Source organism: Vidua chalybeata, chromosome 28, assembly GCF_026979565.1.
Source record: "Vidua chalybeata isolate OUT-0048 chromosome 28, bVidCha1 merged haplotype, whole genome shotgun sequence".
Classification (NCBI taxonomy): domain Eukaryota; kingdom Metazoa; phylum Chordata; class Aves; order Passeriformes; family Viduidae; genus Vidua; species Vidua chalybeata.
The window spans coordinates 4,370,720-4,388,738 of NC_071557.1; the positions used below are offsets into that span (position 1 = coordinate 4,370,720).

The 18,019-nt window shown below is 55.5% G+C and overlaps 1 protein-coding gene across 1 annotated transcript in view; it reads left to right on the forward strand.

The window, feature by feature from the left end:
• Positions 1 to 17,418, forward strand: part of SNRNP200 (small nuclear ribonucleoprotein U5 subunit 200) — a 71,384-nt gene extending 53,966 nt beyond the window's left edge. The window contains 13 exon segments of the mRNA XM_053966459.1: positions 567 to 745; positions 2,866 to 3,017; positions 4,390 to 4,498; positions 4,968 to 5,076; positions 6,269 to 6,458; positions 8,606 to 8,770; positions 9,605 to 9,726; positions 10,807 to 10,950; positions 12,702 to 12,878; positions 13,319 to 13,479; positions 14,056 to 14,137; positions 15,388 to 15,480; positions 16,005 to 17,418. Coding sequence (XP_053822434.1) covers positions 567 to 745; positions 2,866 to 3,017; positions 4,390 to 4,498; positions 4,968 to 5,076; positions 6,269 to 6,458; positions 8,606 to 8,770; positions 9,605 to 9,726; positions 10,807 to 10,950; positions 12,702 to 12,878; positions 13,319 to 13,479; positions 14,056 to 14,137; positions 15,388 to 15,480; positions 16,005 to 16,148 — 1,827 coding nt within the window. The 3' untranslated portion in view covers positions 16,149 to 17,418.
• The last annotated feature ends 601 nt before the right edge of the window (positions 17,419 to 18,019 follow it).

Below are 18,019 nucleotides of genomic sequence, written 5' to 3' on the forward strand. Positions count from 1 at the left end.
CGTTGGGAATTCTTGGCCATAATCCCTTAGGATCGTTGGGAATTCTTGACCATAATCCATTGGGATCGTTGGGAATCCTTGGCCATAATCCCTTGGGATCGTTGGGAATCCTTGGCCATAATCCCTTGGGTTCGTTGGGCATTCTTGGCCAATTAATTCTTGGCCATGATCCCTTGGGATCGTTGGTAATTCTTGGCCATGATCCCTTGGAATAATTTGGAATCCTTGGCCATGATCCCTTGGGATCGTTGGGAATCCTTGGCCATGATCCCTTGGGATTGCGGTTGAGATTGGCCATTGATCACCAATCCAAGGATCAATTGTTACCATGCCGGAACTACGCGGATTTTCCAGCGTTTCCCGCCAGTTTGGCAGGGAATCCTTTGGGATCCAGTGGGATTGGATGGGATTTTGGATTGGGATTGGGATTGGGATTGAGATTGGCCATTGATCACCAATCCAAGGATCAATCATTACCATGCCGGAACTACGTGGATTTTCCAGCGTTTCCTGCCAGTTTGGCAGGGAATCCTTTGGGATCCAGCTGGATTTGGGCTTTTTGGCAGGGTTTCAACATCAGCCACACGCAGACGCGGCTGCTGTCCATGGCCAAGCCCGTCTACCACGCCGTGATGAAGCACTCGCCCAAAAAACCCGTCCTGGTCTTCGTCCCGTCCCGCAAGCAGACCCGGCTCACGGCCATCAACATCCTGACCACCTGCGCCTCTGACGTCCAGCGCCACAGGTGGCACCCGGGGGACATCTGGGGACATCATGGGATGGGCTGTGGGGCTGGAGAACGTTCAGGGATGGGGAATTGCTGAGGGAGATGGGAATGGGGACACCATGGGATGGGCTGTGGGGCTGGAGAACGTCCAGGGATGGGGAATTCCTGAGGGAGATGGGAATGGGGACACCACGGGATGGACTGTTGTGGGGCTGGAGAACATCCAGAGATGAGGAATTCCTGAGGGAGGTGGGAATGGGGACACCTGGGGACACCACAGGATGGGCTGTGGGGCTGGAGAAGGTCCAGGGATGGGGAATTCCTGAGGGAGGTGGGAATGGGGACACCTGGGGACACCACGGGATGGGCTGTGGGGCTGGAGAACATCCAGGGATGAGGAATTCCTGAGGGAGATGGGAATGGAGACACCACGGGATGGGCTGTGGGGCTGGAGAGTGTCCAGGGATGGGGAATTCCTGAGGGAGATGGGAATGGGGACACCACGGGATGGGCTGTGGGGCTGGAGAGTGTCCAGGGATGGGGAATTCCTGAGGGAGATGGGAATGGGGACACCACGGGATGGGCTGTGGGGCTGGAGAACGTCCAGGGATGGGGAATTCCTGAGGGAGGTGGGAATGGGGACACCACGGGATGGGCTGTGGGGCTGGAGAACATCCAGAGATGAGGAATTCCTGAGGGAGATGGGAATGGAGACACCACGGGATGGGCTGTGGGGCTGGAGAGTGTCCAGGGATGGGGAATTCCTGAGGGAGATGGGAATGGGGACACCACAGGATGGGCTGTGGGGCTGGAGAACGTCCAGGGATGGGGAATTCCTGAGGGAGATGGGAATGGGGACACCACGGGATGGGCTGTGGGGCTGGAGAGTGTCCAGGGATGGGGAATTCCTGAGGGAGATGGGAATGGGGACACCACGGGATGGGCTGTGGGGCTGGAGAACGTCCAGAGATGAGGAATTCCTGAGGGAGATGGGAATGGGGACACCTGGGGACACCACGGGATGGGCTGTGGGGCTGGAGAACGTCCAGGGATGGGGAATTCCTGAGGGAGATGGGAATGGGGACACCTGGGAACACCACAGGATGGGCTGTGGGGCTGGAGAACGTCCAGGGATGAGGAATTCCTGAGGGAGATGGGAATGGGGACACCATGGGATGGGCTGTGGGGCTGGAGAAGGTCCAGGGATGGGGAATTCCTGAGGGAGATGGGAATGGGGACACCATGGGATGGGCTGTGTTGCTGGAGAAGGTCCAGGTGTGGGATATGGGGCTGGAAAATGTCCAGGGTTGGGTTATGGGGCTGGAAAATGTCCAGGGTTGGGTTATGGGGCTGGAAAATGTCCACGGTTGGGTTATGGGGTTGGAGAATGTCCAGGTGTGGGATATGGGGTTGGAGAATGTCCAGGTGTGGGATATGGGGTTGGAGGTGGAGATGGGGAATTCCTGAGGGAGCTGAGGGGACTTGGCCTGGAGAAGAGGGGGATCATGGGGTGGGGTTGGATGGGATGGGATTGGCACTGGGATGGGGGTTGGGATCAGTGGGATTAAGGGGATGGGGTCAAGGGGATGGGATCAATGGGATTGGGATGGGATTGATGAGATGATGGGATGGGATTGATGAGATGATAGGAGGGGGTTGGGATGGGACTGGCATTGGATGGGATTGATGTGATGATGGGATGGGATTGGGATGGGACTGGGATGGGATGGGATTGATGGGATGGATGAGATGATGGGATGGATGGATGGGATGGGATTGGTATGGAATGGGAATTGATGGGATTGATGAGATGATGGGATGGGATGGGATTGATGGGATGGGATTGATGGGATGGGATGGGATGGGATGGGATGGGATTGATGGGATGGGATTGATGGGATGGGATGGATGGGATTGATGGGATGGGATTGATGGGATTGATGGGATGGGATTGATGGGATTGATGGGATGGGATAGGGATGGGATGGGATTGATGGGATGGGATGAGATTGATGGGATGGGATGGGATTGATGGGATGGGATAGGGATGGGATTGATGGGATGGGATTGGATGGGATTGATGGGATGGGTGATCCCAGAGGCCCTTCCCAAGCTGACCAAGTCCCGGATACCCCCAGGTTCCTGCACTGTGCCGAGAAGGACCTGGTGCCGTACCTGGAGAAGCTGAGCGACCCCACGCTGAAGGAGACGCTGGTGAACGGCGTCGGGTACCTGCACGAGGGGCTCACGGCCATGGAGCGGCGCGTGGTGGAGCAGCTCTTCAGCTCCGGTGAGAGCGCTGCGGGGTCAGCATCGGGAGCGGGGTGGCATTGGCATCTGCATTGGCATTGGGATCGGCATTGGGATCGGCATTGGCATCGGCATTGGCATCGGCATTGGGATTGGGATCGGCATTGGGATTGGGATCGGCATTGGGATTGGGATCGGCATTGGGATTGGCATTGGGATCAGCATTGGGATTGGGATCGGCATTGGGATCGGCATTGGGATTGGCATTGGGATCAGCATTGGGATTGGGATCGGCATTGGGATTGGCATTGGCATTGGCATCGGCATTGGGATTGGGATCGGCATTGGGATTGGCATTGGGATTGGCATTGGCATCGGCATTGGGATTGGGATCGGCATTGGGATTGGGATCGGCATTGGGATTGGCATTGGGATCAGCATTGGGATTGGGATCGGCATTGGGATCGGCATTGGGATTGGCATTGGGATCAGCATTGGGATTGGGATCAGCATTGGGATCGGCATTGGGATTGGCATTGGCATCGGCATTGGGATTGGGATCGGCATTGGGATTGGCATTGGGATTGGCATTGGCATCGGCATTGGGATTGGGATCGGCATTGGGATTGGCATTGGGATCGGCATTGGGATGGGGTGAGATTGATTTTGGTGTTGGGATGGATGGGATGGGTTTGGATGGGATAGACATTGGGATCGGGATTGGGATGGGATGAGATTGATTTTGGGGTTAGGATTGATGGGATGGATGGGATGGGATTGAGATTGGGATTGGGAGTTGGGTTTGGGATGGGATCGGGATGGGATGAGATTGATCTTGGGATTGGGATTGATGGGGTGAATGGGATAGAGATTAGGACTGAGATTGGGATTGGGATGGGATGAGATTGATTTTGGGGTTGGGATTGATGGAATGGATTTGGATGGGATAGACATTGGGATCGGGGTCGGGATTGGGATGGGATGAGATTGATTTTGGGATAGACATTGGGATCGGGATCGGGATTGGGATGGGATGAGATTGATTTTGGGGTTAGGATTGATGGGATGGATGGGATGGGATAGAGACTGGGATTGGGATTGGGATTGGGATGGGTGGGGTAGGGTGGGATTGAGATTGAAATTAGGATGTGATGGGTGGGGTGGGACTGAGATTGGGATTGGGACGGATGGGGCTGGGACGATGGGATGGATTGAGATTGGGATTGGAGGGGATGGGATGGGGTGGGTTTGGGGGTGGCACTGGATGCTCTTCAGAACCCAACCCAACCCACTCCATGAATCTCCACCTCCCACCCCCAAAAATTCCGGGACTTTCCCCACCCGCCGTCTCCGGGTGGCCGGAATCCCGGGATCTCCGTCGGCGCTGACCCCGGGTGCCGTCCCCGCCGCAGGAGCCGTGCAGGTGATGGTGGCCTCGCGCAGCCTCTGCTGGGGCATGAACATCTCGGCCCACCTGGTGATCATCATGGACACGCAGTACTACAACGGCAAGATCCACGCGTGAGCCCAGCCCCGGCCCCTCGGGAGGGGATTGGGATTGGGGTTGGGATTGGGGTTGGGATTGGGGTTGGGGTTGGGATTGGGATTGGGATTGGGGTTGGGACAGGATGGATGGGATTGGGATCCCAGGTGGGACAGGATGGATGGGATTGGGATGGGGATTGGGATCCCAGGTGGGACGGGATGGATGGGATTGGGATGGGGATTGGGATCCCAGGTGGGACGGGATGGATGGGATTGGGACTGGGGTCGGGATGGGATGGGATGGGATGGATGGGATTGGGATGGGATTGGGGTCGGGATGGGACGGGATGGATGGGATTGGGATAGGGATTGGGATTGGGGTCGGGATGGGACGGGACGGATGGGATTGGGATGGGATTGGGATGGGATTGGGATGGGATTGGGATTGGGGTCGGGATGGGACGGGATCGCTCCGTGCCGCGCTGCTGACGCCGTGCCCGTGCAGGTACGTGGACTACCCCATCTACGACGTGCTGCAGATGGTCGGCCACGCCAACCGCCCGCTGCAGGACGACGAGGGGCGCTGCGTCATCATGTGCCAGGGCTCCAAGAAGGTGGGGCACGGATCCGGGATCTCGGCCGGGATTGGCCTCATGCTGGGATGGGATCAATGGGACTAGTGGGATCAATGGCCTGGATGGAATGGCATCCATGGGATCCGTGGGATGGGGATTGGAATGGAATGGAATGGGATCAATGGGATGGGATGGGATGGGATCCATGGGATGGGATCCATGGGATGGGATGAAAAGGATTGGGATGGGATGGAATGGGATCGATGGGATGGGATCCATGGGATGGGATGAAAAGGATTGGGATGGGATGGGATGGGATGGGATGGGATGGGATGGGATGGGATGGGATGGGATGGGATCCATGGGATGGGATGAAAAGGATTGGGATGGGATGGAATGGGATCGATGGGATGGGATGGGATCCATGGGATGGGATCCATGGGATGGGATGAAAAGGGGATGGGATGGGATGGGATGGGATGGGATGGGATGGAATGGAATGGAATGGAATGGAATGGAATGGAATGGGATGGAATGGAATGGAATGGAATGGAATGGAATGGAATGGAATGGAATGGAATGGAATGGAATGGAATGGAATGGAATGGGATGGGATCGATGGGATGGGATGGGATGGGATCCATGGGATGGGATGAAAAGGATTGGGATGGGATGGAATGGGATCGATGGGATGGGATCAACGGGATGGGATGGAAGCAGTGGGATCAGTTGGGATGGGATCAATGGGATGGGATCCATGGGATGGGATGAAAAGGATTGGGATGGGATGAAAATGATTGGAATGGGATGGAATGGAATGGAATGGGATCGATGGGATGGGATGGGATCCATGGGATGGGATGAAAAGGAATGGAATGGAATGGAATGGAATGGAATGGAATGGAATGGAATGGAATGGAATGGAATGGAATGGAATGGAATGGGTTGGGATGGGATGGGATGGAATGGGATCGATGGGATGGAATCAGTGGGATCAGTTGGGATGGGATCAGTGGGATCAATGAGATCAATGGGCTGGGATGGAGTGGCATCCATGGGATCCATGGGATGGGGTGGGATGGATGAGATGGCATCCAAACCCTCCTCACTCAGGGTTGGGATCACCACGAGGACAATCCAAACCCTCCCAGAGCGCCGCACTGGGCGATCCCACGGCATTTTTGGGATGAATTCTTGAATTCTTTCCCTTTTCCTGCCCGTCCCACCTCAGGATTTCTTCAAGAAGTTCCTGTACGAGCCGCTGCCGGTGGAGTCACACCTGGACCACTGCATGCACGACCACTTCAACGCCGAGATCGTCACCAAGACCATCGAGAACAAGCAGGACGCCGTGGACTACCTGACCTGGACCTTCCTGTACCGCAGGATGACCCAGAACCCCAACTACTACAACCTGCAAGGTGGGAATGGGATCTGCGCGCCGGCAGGGAGCTCCTGCAGCCTGGGAGCGCTCCTTGGGAATGTCCTGGGCTGGTAACCGTGCTGGAAATCCCGGCCCGTCCCATGCCATGGATCCCATGGATCCCATCCTCCCACTATCCCATATTCTCTTTATGCCATTACCTCATTCCATTATCTCATCCCATTATTCCATTATCTCATCCCATTATCCCATTACTCCATTATCTCATCCCATCCTATCACCCCATGTCACTATCCCAACATCCCGTTATCCCATGATGTCATGATGCCATGATCCCATTATCCCACTGCATCCCACCCCATCCCATCTATCCCAATCCCATCATTCTCATCCCATCGCATCCCATCATCCCACTACCCCGTTATCTCATTCTACCCCCCCATCCATCCCAATCCCATCCCATTACCCTATCCCGTTATCCCATGATCCCATTGCATCCCACCCCACCCCATCCCATCCCATCATTCCCATCCCATGATCCCACCATTCCCACCCCATCATTCCCATCCCATTGTCCCATGATCCCATTATCCCATTGCATTCCACCCCACCCCATCCATCCCCATCCCATCATTCCCATCCCATGATCCCATTACCCCATTATCTCATCCCACCCCACCCCATCATTCCCATCCCATCATTCCCATGATCTCACCATTCCCACCTCATCCATCCCAATCCCATCATTCCTAACCCATGATCCCATCATTCCCATCCCATGATCCCATGATCCCATGATCCCATCACATCCCACCCCACCCCATCCATCCCAATCCCATCATTCTCATGATCCCACCATTCACACCTGATCCATCCCAATCCCATCATTCCCATCCCATGATCCCATCATTCCCATTGCATCCCACCCTATCTCATCCCATCCATCCCAATCCCATCATTCCCAACCCATGAACCCATCATTCTCATCCCATCACTCCTATGATCCCACCATTCCCATCCCATCACTCCCATGATCCCATGATCCCACCATTCCCACCTCATCCATCCCCATCCCATCATTCCCAACCCATGATCCCATCATTCCTGTCCCATGATCCCATGATCCCATCACATCCCACTCCACCCCATCCATCCCAATCCCATCATTCCCATGATCCCATGATCCCACCATTCCCATCCCATCCATCCCAATCCCATCATTCCCATGATCCCACCAATCCCATCCCATCCATCCCAGTCCCATCGTTCCCATGATCCCATCACTCCCATGATCCCACTGTTTCCATCCCATCCATACCAATCCCATCATCCCCATGATCCCACCATTCCCACCTCATCCATCCCAATCCCATCATTCCCATCCCATCACTCCCATGATCCCATGGTGCCACCATTCCCACCCCATCATTCCCATGATCCCATCATTCCCATGATCCCATCATTCCTATCCCATCCATCCCATCACTCCCATGATCCCACCATTCCCATCCCATCCATCCCAATCCCATCATTCCCATAATCCCACCAATCCCATCCCATCCATCCCAATCCCATCATTCCCATGATCCCATCACTCCCATGATCCCACCATTCCCACCTCATCCATCCCAATCCCATCATTCCCATCCCATCACTCCCATGATCCCATGGTGCCACCATTCCCACCCCATCATTCCCATGATCCCATCATTCCCAACCCATGAACCCATCATTCTCATCCCATCATGCCTATGATCCCATGATCCCACCATTCCCATCCCATCATTCCCATCCATCACTCCCATGATCCCATGATGCCACCATTCCCATTCCATCCATCCCAATCCCACCGTTCCCATGATCCCATCATTCCCATGATCCCATCACTCCCATGATCCCATCATTCCCATCCCATCCATCCCATCCATCCCATCACTCCCATGATCCCACCATTCCCACCCCATCATTCCCATTCCCACCCCATCATTCCCATGATCCCACCATTCCCATGATCCCACCATTCCCATCACTCCCATGATTCCCATCCCATCCATCCCATTACTCCCATGATCTCATGATCCCACCATTCCCACCCCATCATTCCCAATCCCACCATTCCCATGATCCCACCATTCCCATGATCCCATCACCCCCACGATCCCACCATTGCCACGATCCCCGCAGGCGTGTCCCACCGTCACCTGTCGGATCACCTGTCGGAGCTGGTGGAGCAGACCCTCAGCGACCTGGAGCAGTCCAAGTGCATCAGCATCGAGGACGAGATGGACGTGGCGCCCCTCAACCTGGGCATGATCGCCGCCTACTACTACATCAACTACACCACCATAGGTGCCCCCAAACCCCGGGATCCGGGCCCTTTCCCCCAAAAAATCCATGGGGACGGGGGTTTTCCCCCAAAAAATCCATGGGTTTGGGGGGTTTCAACCAAAAAATCCATGGGGATGGGGGTTTTCCCTCAAAAAATCCATGGGGTTGGGGTTTTTCCCAAAAAAATTTATGGAGTTGGGGGTTTTCCTCAAAAAATCCATGGGGCTGGGGTTTTTCCCAAAAAAATTTATGGGGTTGGGGTTTCAACCAAAAAATCCATGGGTTTGGGGGTTTTCCCCAAAAAAATCCATGGGGACGGGGGTTTTCCCCCAAAAAATCCATGGGGACAGGGGTTTTCCCCAAAAAAATCCATGGGGATGGGGGTTTTCCCGAAAAAACCCATGGGGTTGGGGGTTTTCCCCAAAAAATACATGGGGACAGGGGTTTTCCCCCAAAAAAATCCATGGGGTTGGGGGTTTTCCCCAAAAAAATCCATGGGGTTGGGGTTTTCCCCAAATAAATCCATGGGTTTGGGGGTTTTCCCCAAAAAATCCATGGGTTTGGGGGTTTCAACCAAAAAAGTCCACGGGTTTGGGGGTTTCCCCCCAAAAATTCCCATTTTTGGCGTGTTGTCCCAGAAATCCCTGGGTTTGTTTATTTTCCTTCCAGAAAATCCCTGCGTTTGGGTTTTCCCTCCAGAATTTCCAATTTTTTTTTTGTGTTTCTCCCCAAAATCCCCCATTTTTTGTGTGTTTTATCCCCAGAATTCCCCAATTTTTATGTGTTTTCTCCCTAAAATTCCCAGTTTCTGGGTGTTTTATCCCCAAAATTCCCAATTTTTGTGTTTGCCTCCAGAACTGTTCAGCATGTCCCTCAACGCCAAGACCAAGGTGCGGGGGCTGCTGGAGATCATCTCCAACGCCGCCGAGTACGAGAACATCCCCATCCGGCACCACGAGGACAACCTGCTGCGCCAGGTCCGGGATCCGTGGGATCCATGGGATGGGGTCAATGGGGTCAATGGGATCCATGGAATCCATGGGATGGGGTCAATGGGATCCATGGAATCCATGGGATGGGGTCAATGGGATCCATGGAATCCATGGGATGGGGTCAATGGGATCTGTGGAATCCATGGGATGGGGTCAGTGGGATCAATGGGATGGGATTAATGGGATCATCCCCATCCGGCACCACGAGGACAACCTGCTGCGCCAGGTCCGGGATCTGTGGGATCCGTGGGATCCATGGGATGGGGTCAATGGAATCCATGGGATGGGGTCAATGGGATCCATGGAATGAATCCATGGGATGGGGTCAGTGGGGTCAATGGAATCCATGGGATGGGGTCAATGGGATCCATGGAATCCATGGGATGGGGTCAATGGGATCCATGGAATCCATGGGATGGGGTCAATGGAATCCATGGAATCCATGCGATGGGGTCAGTGGGATCCATGGAATCCATGGGATGGGGTCAATGGGATCCATGGAATCCATGGGATGGGGTCAGTGGGATCAATGGGGTCAGTGGGATCAATGGGATGGGGTCAGTGGGATCAATGGGATGGGATTAATGGGATCATCCCCATCTGGTACCACGAGGACAACCTGCTGCGCCAGGTCCGGGATCTGTGGGATCCAGAGGATCCATGGGATGGGGTCAATGGGATCATTGGGTTGGGATCAGTGGGATCAATGGGATGGGATCAATGGGGTGGGATCAGTAGGATCAATGGGATGGGTTGGGAATAGGATCAGTAGGATCAGTGGGATGGGATGGGATGGGATCAATAGGATTGGGATGGGGTGGGATGAGGATGAGATCAATGGGATGGGATGGAATGGGATCCATGGGAGCAATGGGATGGGATGGAATGGGATCCATGGGATCGGGATTGGGCTGAGATGGGATGAGCACTCAACAACCCCAACCCCGTTCATTCCATAACCCCAAACCTCCCTCCCTCCCTCCCCCACCCCGGTGATGACGCTGTTTTTGGGATCGAGCACCGATTTGGGGGTCGGGCCCTAAAGGGTTTCTCCTCCACCCCCAGCTGTCCCAGAAGGTGCCCCACAAACTGACCAACCCCAAATTCAACGACCCCCACGTCAAGACCAACCTGCTGCTCCAGGCCCACCTGTCCCGGATGCAGCTGAGCGCGGAGCTGCAGTCGGACACGGAGGAGATCCTCAGCAAGGTGGGAGCCCCGATCCCAAAACCCCGCTCGGGGCACGGGGGCTGCAGCAAAGGTTCCTGGGGTGAGGAGCCGGAGGGATCCCGCAGCCGTCGTGGGAAAAGGGGCTGGGTTTGGGGTGGGGTGGGATTTATGGGAAAGTGGGGCAGGATAATGACGTTCTCCAGGGGTTGCTCCATCCCATGGGGGCAGTTCCCCAGGAATTCCATCCTATGGGGGCAGTTCTTCAGGAATTCCATCCCCTGGGGTCAGTTCTCCAGGAATTCCATCCCATGGGGTCAGTTCTCCAGGAATTCCATCCCCTGGGGTCAGTTCTCCAGGAATTCCATCCCCTGGGGTCAGTTCTTCAGGAATTCCATCCCATGGGGTCAGTTCTCCAGGAATTCCATCCCATGGGGGCAGTTCTCCAGGAATTCCATCCCCTGGGGTCAGTTCTTCAGGAATTCCATCCCATGGGGTCAGTTCTCCAGGAATTCCATCCCCTGGGGACAGTTCTTCAGGAATTCCATCCCCTGGGGTCAGTTCTTCAGGAATTCCATCCCATGGGGTCAGTTCTCCATGAATTCCATCCCCTGGGGACAGTTCTTCAGGAATTCCATCCCATGGGGTCAGTTCTCCAGGAATTCCATCCCCTGGGGACAGTTCTTCAGGAATTCCATCCCATGGGGGCAGTTCTCCAGGAATTCTATCCCCTGGGGTCAGTTCCCCAGGAATTCCATCCCATGGGGTCAGTTCCCCGCGAATTCCATCCCCTGGGGTCAGTTCTCCAGGGATTGCCCCATGTGGTCACTCTTCCATGGGGTCAGTTCTGCAGGAACTGCTCCAGTCTGGGTCCATCCCATGAGGACCCCATCCCTGGCTGTCACTGACCATCCCTGTCCGTGTCACTGACCATCGCTGACCACCACTGACCACCCCTGACCATCCCTGAGCACCACTGACCACCACTGACCACCCCTGACCATCCCTGAGCACCACTGACCACCCCTGACCACCACTGATCATCACTGATCATCACTGACCACTACTGATCATCCCTGACCACCACTGACCATCCCTGAGCACCACTGATCATCACTGATCATCACTGATCATCCCTGACCATCCCTGAGCACCACTGATCATCACTGATCATCCCTGACCATCCCTGAGCACCACTGATCATCACTGATCATCACTGATCATCACTGATCATCACTGACCATCCCTGAGCACCACTGATCATCACTGATCATCACTGATCATCACTGACCATCCCTGACCACCCCTGACCATCCCTGAGCACCACTGATCATCACTGATCATCACTGACCACTACTGATCATCCCTGACCACCACTGACCATCCCTGACCACCACTGATCATCACTGATCATCACTGATCATCACTGACCATCCCTGACCACCCCTGACCATCCCTGAGCACCACTGATCATCACTGATCATCACTGACCACTACTGATCATCACTGATCATCCCTGACCATCCCTGACCACCACTGATCATCACTGATCATCCCTGAGCACCACTGACCATCCCTGTCTGTGTCACTGACCACCCCTGACCGCTGTGTCCGTGTGTCCAGGCCATCCGGCCGATCCAGGCCTGCGTGGACGTGCTGTCCAGCAACGGCTGCCTGTGTCCATGTCCTTGTCACTGACCACCACTGACCATCCCTGACCATGTCCCTGACCACCACTGACCACCACTGACCATGTCACTGAGCACCTCTGACCGCTGTGTCCGTGTGTCCAGGCCATCCGGCTGATCCAGGCCTGCGTGGACGTGCTGTCCAGCAACGGCTGGCTCAGCCCGGCGCTGGCCGCCATGGAGCTGGCCCAGATGGTCACTCAGGCCATGTGGTCCAAGGACTCGTACCTGAAGCAGCTGCCCCACTTCACCTCGGAGCACATCAAACGCTGCACGGACAAGGTACGGCCCGGGGACACCCAGGGGACACCGGGGACACTCAGGGGACACCGGGGGACAGTCAGGGGACACCCAGGGGACACCGGGGACACTCAGGGGACACCTTGGGACACACAGGGGACACCTTGGGACCCACGGGACACTTTAGGGACACCTTGGGGACACCCAGGGGACACTTTGCGAACACCTTGGGGACTCCTTGGGGGCACCCAGGGGACACTTCGGGAACACCCAGGTGACACCTTGGGGACACCTTGGGGACTCCTTGGGGGCACTTTGGGGACACCCTGGGGACACCTTGGGGACACTTTGGGGACACCTTGGGGACACCCTGGGTACACCTTGGGGGCACCCAGGGGACACTTTGGGGACACCCTGGGGACACTTTGGGGACACCCAGGTGACACCCTGGGGACACCTTGGGCCGATGGTGGGGATTGCAGGGCGTGGAGAGCGTGTTTGACATCATGGAGATGGAGGACGAGGAGCGCACGGCGCTGCTGCAGCTGCCCGAGGCGCAGATCGCCGACGTGGCGCGCTTCTGCAACCGCTACCCCAACATCGAGCTGTCCTACGAGGTGGGGGACAGGGACAACATCCGCAGGTGAGACCCGCGTCATCGGGGTCATTGGGATTGGGATTGGGGTCATCGGGGTCATCGGGATGGGACTGGGGTCATCGGGGTCATCGGGATTGGGATTGGGGTCATCGGGGTCATCGGGATGGGACTGGGGTCATCGGGATGGGACTGGGGTCATCAGGATTGGGATTGGGGTCATCGGGATTGGGATTGGGGTCATTGGGATGGGATTGGGGTCATCGGGATTGGATTGGGGTCATCAGGATGGGATTGGGGTCATTGGGATGGGATTGGGTCATTGGGATGGGACTGGGGTCATTGGGATTGTTGGGACCATTGGGATGGGGTCATGGAGATGGTTCTTCAACCGCTGCCCCAGCACGGAGCTGTCCTAGGGGTGGGGGACAGGGACAGCATCCGCAGGTCTGTATGGGATCAACGGGGTCATTGGAGTCACTGGGATCATTGGGATCGTTTGGGGTTGGGGTGTGATCCCGCTGCTCCTGACCCCGTGGTGGTGCTGGGATGGGATATTTGGGGTTTGGGTTTTGGGATGGGATCAGTTTGGGGTTTGGGGTTGCTGACCGTCCCTGTCCCCAGCGGTGGCCCCGTGGTGGTGCTGGTGCAGCTGGAGCGTGAGGAGGAGGTCACCGGGCCGGTCATCGCCCCCCTGTTCCCGCAGGTACCGCGGGAACCCTCCATCCCAACCTCCATCCCAACCCCTCCATCCCAACCTCCATCCCAACCTCCATCCCAACCCCTCCATCCCAACCTCCATCCCAACCTCCATCCCAACCCCTCCATCCCAACCTCCATCCCAACCTCCATCCCAACCTCCATCCCAACCCCTCCATCCCAACCTCCATCCCAACCCCTCCATCCCAACCCATCCATCCCAACCCATCCATCCCAACCCATCCATCCCAACCCCTCCATCCCAACCTCCATCCCAACCCCTCCATCCCAACCTCCATCCCAACCTCCATCCCAACCTCCATCCCAACCCCTCCATCCCAACCTCCATCCCAACCCCTCCATCCCAACCCATCCATCCCAACCCATCCATCCCAACCTCCATCCCAACCCCTCCATCCCAACCTCCATCCCAACCCCTCCATCCCAACCCATCCATCCCAACCTCCATCCCAACCCCTCCATCCCAACCTCCATCCCAACCCCTCCATCCCAACCCATCCATCCCAACCTCCATCCCAACCCCTCCATCCCAACCTCCATCCCAACCCCTCCATCCCAACCTCCATCCCAACCCCTCCATCCCAACCTCCATCCCAACCCCTCCATCCCAACCTCCATCCCAACCCCTCCATCCCAACCCCTCCATCCCAACCCCTCCATCCCAACCCCTCCATCCCAACCCATCCATCCCAACCTCCATCCCAACCTCCATCCCAATCCATCCATCCCAACCCATCCATCCCAACCCCTCCATCCCAACCCATCCATCCCAACCCATCCATCCCAACCTCCATCCCAACCCCTCCATCCCAACCCCTCCATCCCAACCCCTCCATCCCAACCTCCATCCCAACCTCCATCCCAACCCCTCCATCCCAACCTCCATCCCAACCTCCATCCCAACCCATCCATCCCAACCTCCATCCCAACCCATCCATCCCAACCCCTCCATCCCAACCCATCCATCCCAACCCATCCATCCCACCCATCCCCGTGTCCCCCGATGTCCCCAGTGATGTCCCCGATGTCCCCGCAGAAGCGCGAGGAGGGCTGGTGGGGGGTGGTGGGGTGGCACTGAGGTGGCAGTGTCCCTGATGTCCCCAATGATGTCCCTGATGTCCCCGATGTCCCCGCAGAAGCGCGAGGAGGGCTGGTGGGGGGTGGTGGGGTGGCACTGAGGTGGCAGTGTCACTGATGTCCCCAATGATGTCCCTGATGTCCCCGATGTCCCCGCAGAAGCGCGAGGAGGGCTGGTGGGTGGTGATCGGGGACTCCAAGTCCAACAGCCTCATCTCCATCAAACGCCTGACGCTGCAGCAGAAGGCCAAGGTGACAACGGGGGGACAACGGGGTGGCACTGGGGTGGCACCGGGGTGGCACTGGGGTGACAGTCAGGTAACACTGGGAGTGATACTGGGGACACTGGGGTGACACAGGGGTGACATGAAGGGGGGTGGCACTGCGTGACACTGAGGTGCCATGGGCTGGGTGACACCACAGTGACCCTGGGTGGTGTCCCTGTCCCAGGTGAAGCTGCACTGGGTGACACAGTGGTGCCATTGGGTGACACTGAGGTGCCATGGGCTGGGTGACCCTGGGTGACCCCAGGTGACCCCGGGTGACCCGCGCTGGTGTCCCTGTGCCAGGTGAAGCTGCACTGGGTGACACTGAGGTGCCATGGGCTGGGTGACACTGGGTGACCCCGGGTGGTGTCCCTGTGCCAGGTGAAGCTGGACTGGGTGACACAGTGGTGCCATTGGGTGACACTGAGGTGCCATGGGCTGGGTGACCCCAGGTGACCCCAGGTGACCCCGGGTGACCCTGTGTGACCCGCGCTGGTGTCCCTGTGCCAGGTGAAGCTGGACTTCGTGGCGCCGGCGGCGGGCGCGCAGCACTACACGCTGTTCTTCATGAGCGACGCCTACATGGGCTGCGACCAGGAGTACAAGTTCAGCGTGGACGTCAAGGAGGCCGAGAGCGACTCCGAGTCCGACTGAGCCCAGAGACCCCTCAGGGTCCCAGATGTCCCAGAGAAACCCTGAGTTATCCCTCAGAATTCCAGATATCCCAGTAAAAACCCAAAAATCCCAGAGAAAATCCAAATCTATCCTTCAGAATCCCAAATATCCCGGTAAAACCCAAAATCCCGGAGAAAATCCAAATTTGTCCTTCAGGATCCCAAATATCCCAGAGAAACCCTAAGTTGTCCCTCAGAATTCCAGATATCCCAGTAAAAACCCAAAAATCCCAGAGAAAATCCAAATCTATCCTTCAGAATCCCAAATATCCCGGTAAAACCCAAAAATCCCAGAGAAAATCCAAATTTATCCTTCAGGATTGCAAATATCCCAGAGAAACCCTGAGTTATCCCTCAGAATTCCAGATATCCCAGAGAAACCCTGAGTTATCCCTCAGAATTCCAATTATCCCAGAGAAACTCTGAGTTATCCCTCAGAATTCCAGATATCCCAGTAAAAACCCAAAAATCCCAGAGAAAATCCAAATCTATCCTTCAGAATCCCAAATATCCCGGTAAAACCCAAAATCCCAGAGAAAATCCAAATTTGTCCTTCAGGATCCCAAATATCCCAGAGAAACCCTAAGTTGTCCCTCAGAATTCCAGATATCCCAGTAAAAACCCAAAAATCCCAGAGAAAATCCAAATCTATCCTTCAGAATCCCAAATATCCCGGTAAAACCCAAAAATCCCAGAGAAAATCCAAATTTATCCTTCAGGATTGCAAATATCCCAGAGAAACCCTGAGTTATCCCTCAGAATTCCAGATATCCCAGAGAAACCCTGAGTTATCCCTCAGAATTCCAATTATCCCAGAGAAACTCTGAGTTATCCCTCAGAATTTCAGATATCCCAGTAAAAACCCAAAAATCCCAGAGAAAACCCAAAAACCCCACAGAATCCCAAAATATCTCAGGAAAACCCAGAAGTCCCAGAGAAAAACTCAAAATATCCCAGAGAAAAACCCAAAGTCTCACAGAATCCCAAAAATCCCATTGAAATCCCACAGAATCCCAAAATATCCCAGGGAATCCCAAAATATCCCAGGGAATCCCAAAAACCCACCCAAATACTGTAAAATACCAGAAAATCCCATAAAAATCCCTTGGAATCCCATCAGAACTCCATAAAATCCTACAAAATCCCCTAAAAATCCCCTAAACCCCCCCGGGTCTCCTCCTGTTGGTTTTTAGGGTTTGGACGTTTTGTACAGAGTTTTTTTTTAGGTTGGAATAAACTTCAGGATGTGACTCGGCCTCGGTGCTGGATCCCAAATTCCCCGATCCCAAATTCCTGGACCCCAAAGCCTCGGGATCCCAAATTCCCTGATCCCAAACTCTTGGGATTCCAAATTCCTGAAACCCCAAATTCTTGGATCTCAAACTCTTGAATCTCAAAATCCCAGATCCCAAACCCCCCAACTCCAAACCCCTGGATCCCAAACTCCCCGATCCCAAATTCCCCAGTCCCAAATCCCTGATCCCAAATTCCTGGACCCCAAATTCCTGAAACCCAAAATTCTCTGATCCCAAGTTTGCAGACCCCAAACTCCCCGACCCTAAATTCCTGGATCCCCAACTCCCCGATCCTAAATTCCTGGATCCCAAATTCCTGAAACCCAAAATTCTTGGATCCCAAACTCCTCAACCCCAAACCCTTGGATCCCAAATCCCCAATCCCAAACTCCCAGATGCCAAATCCCCCAGTCCCAAATTCCTGGACTCCAAACTCTTGAACCCCAAATTCCCAGATCCCAAAATCCCTCATTCCTGGGGGACACTGGGAGGTCCTGGATGGAGTCCTGGAGGCCACGGGAAGGTTCTGGAAGATTTGGGAAGGTCATGGGAGGCT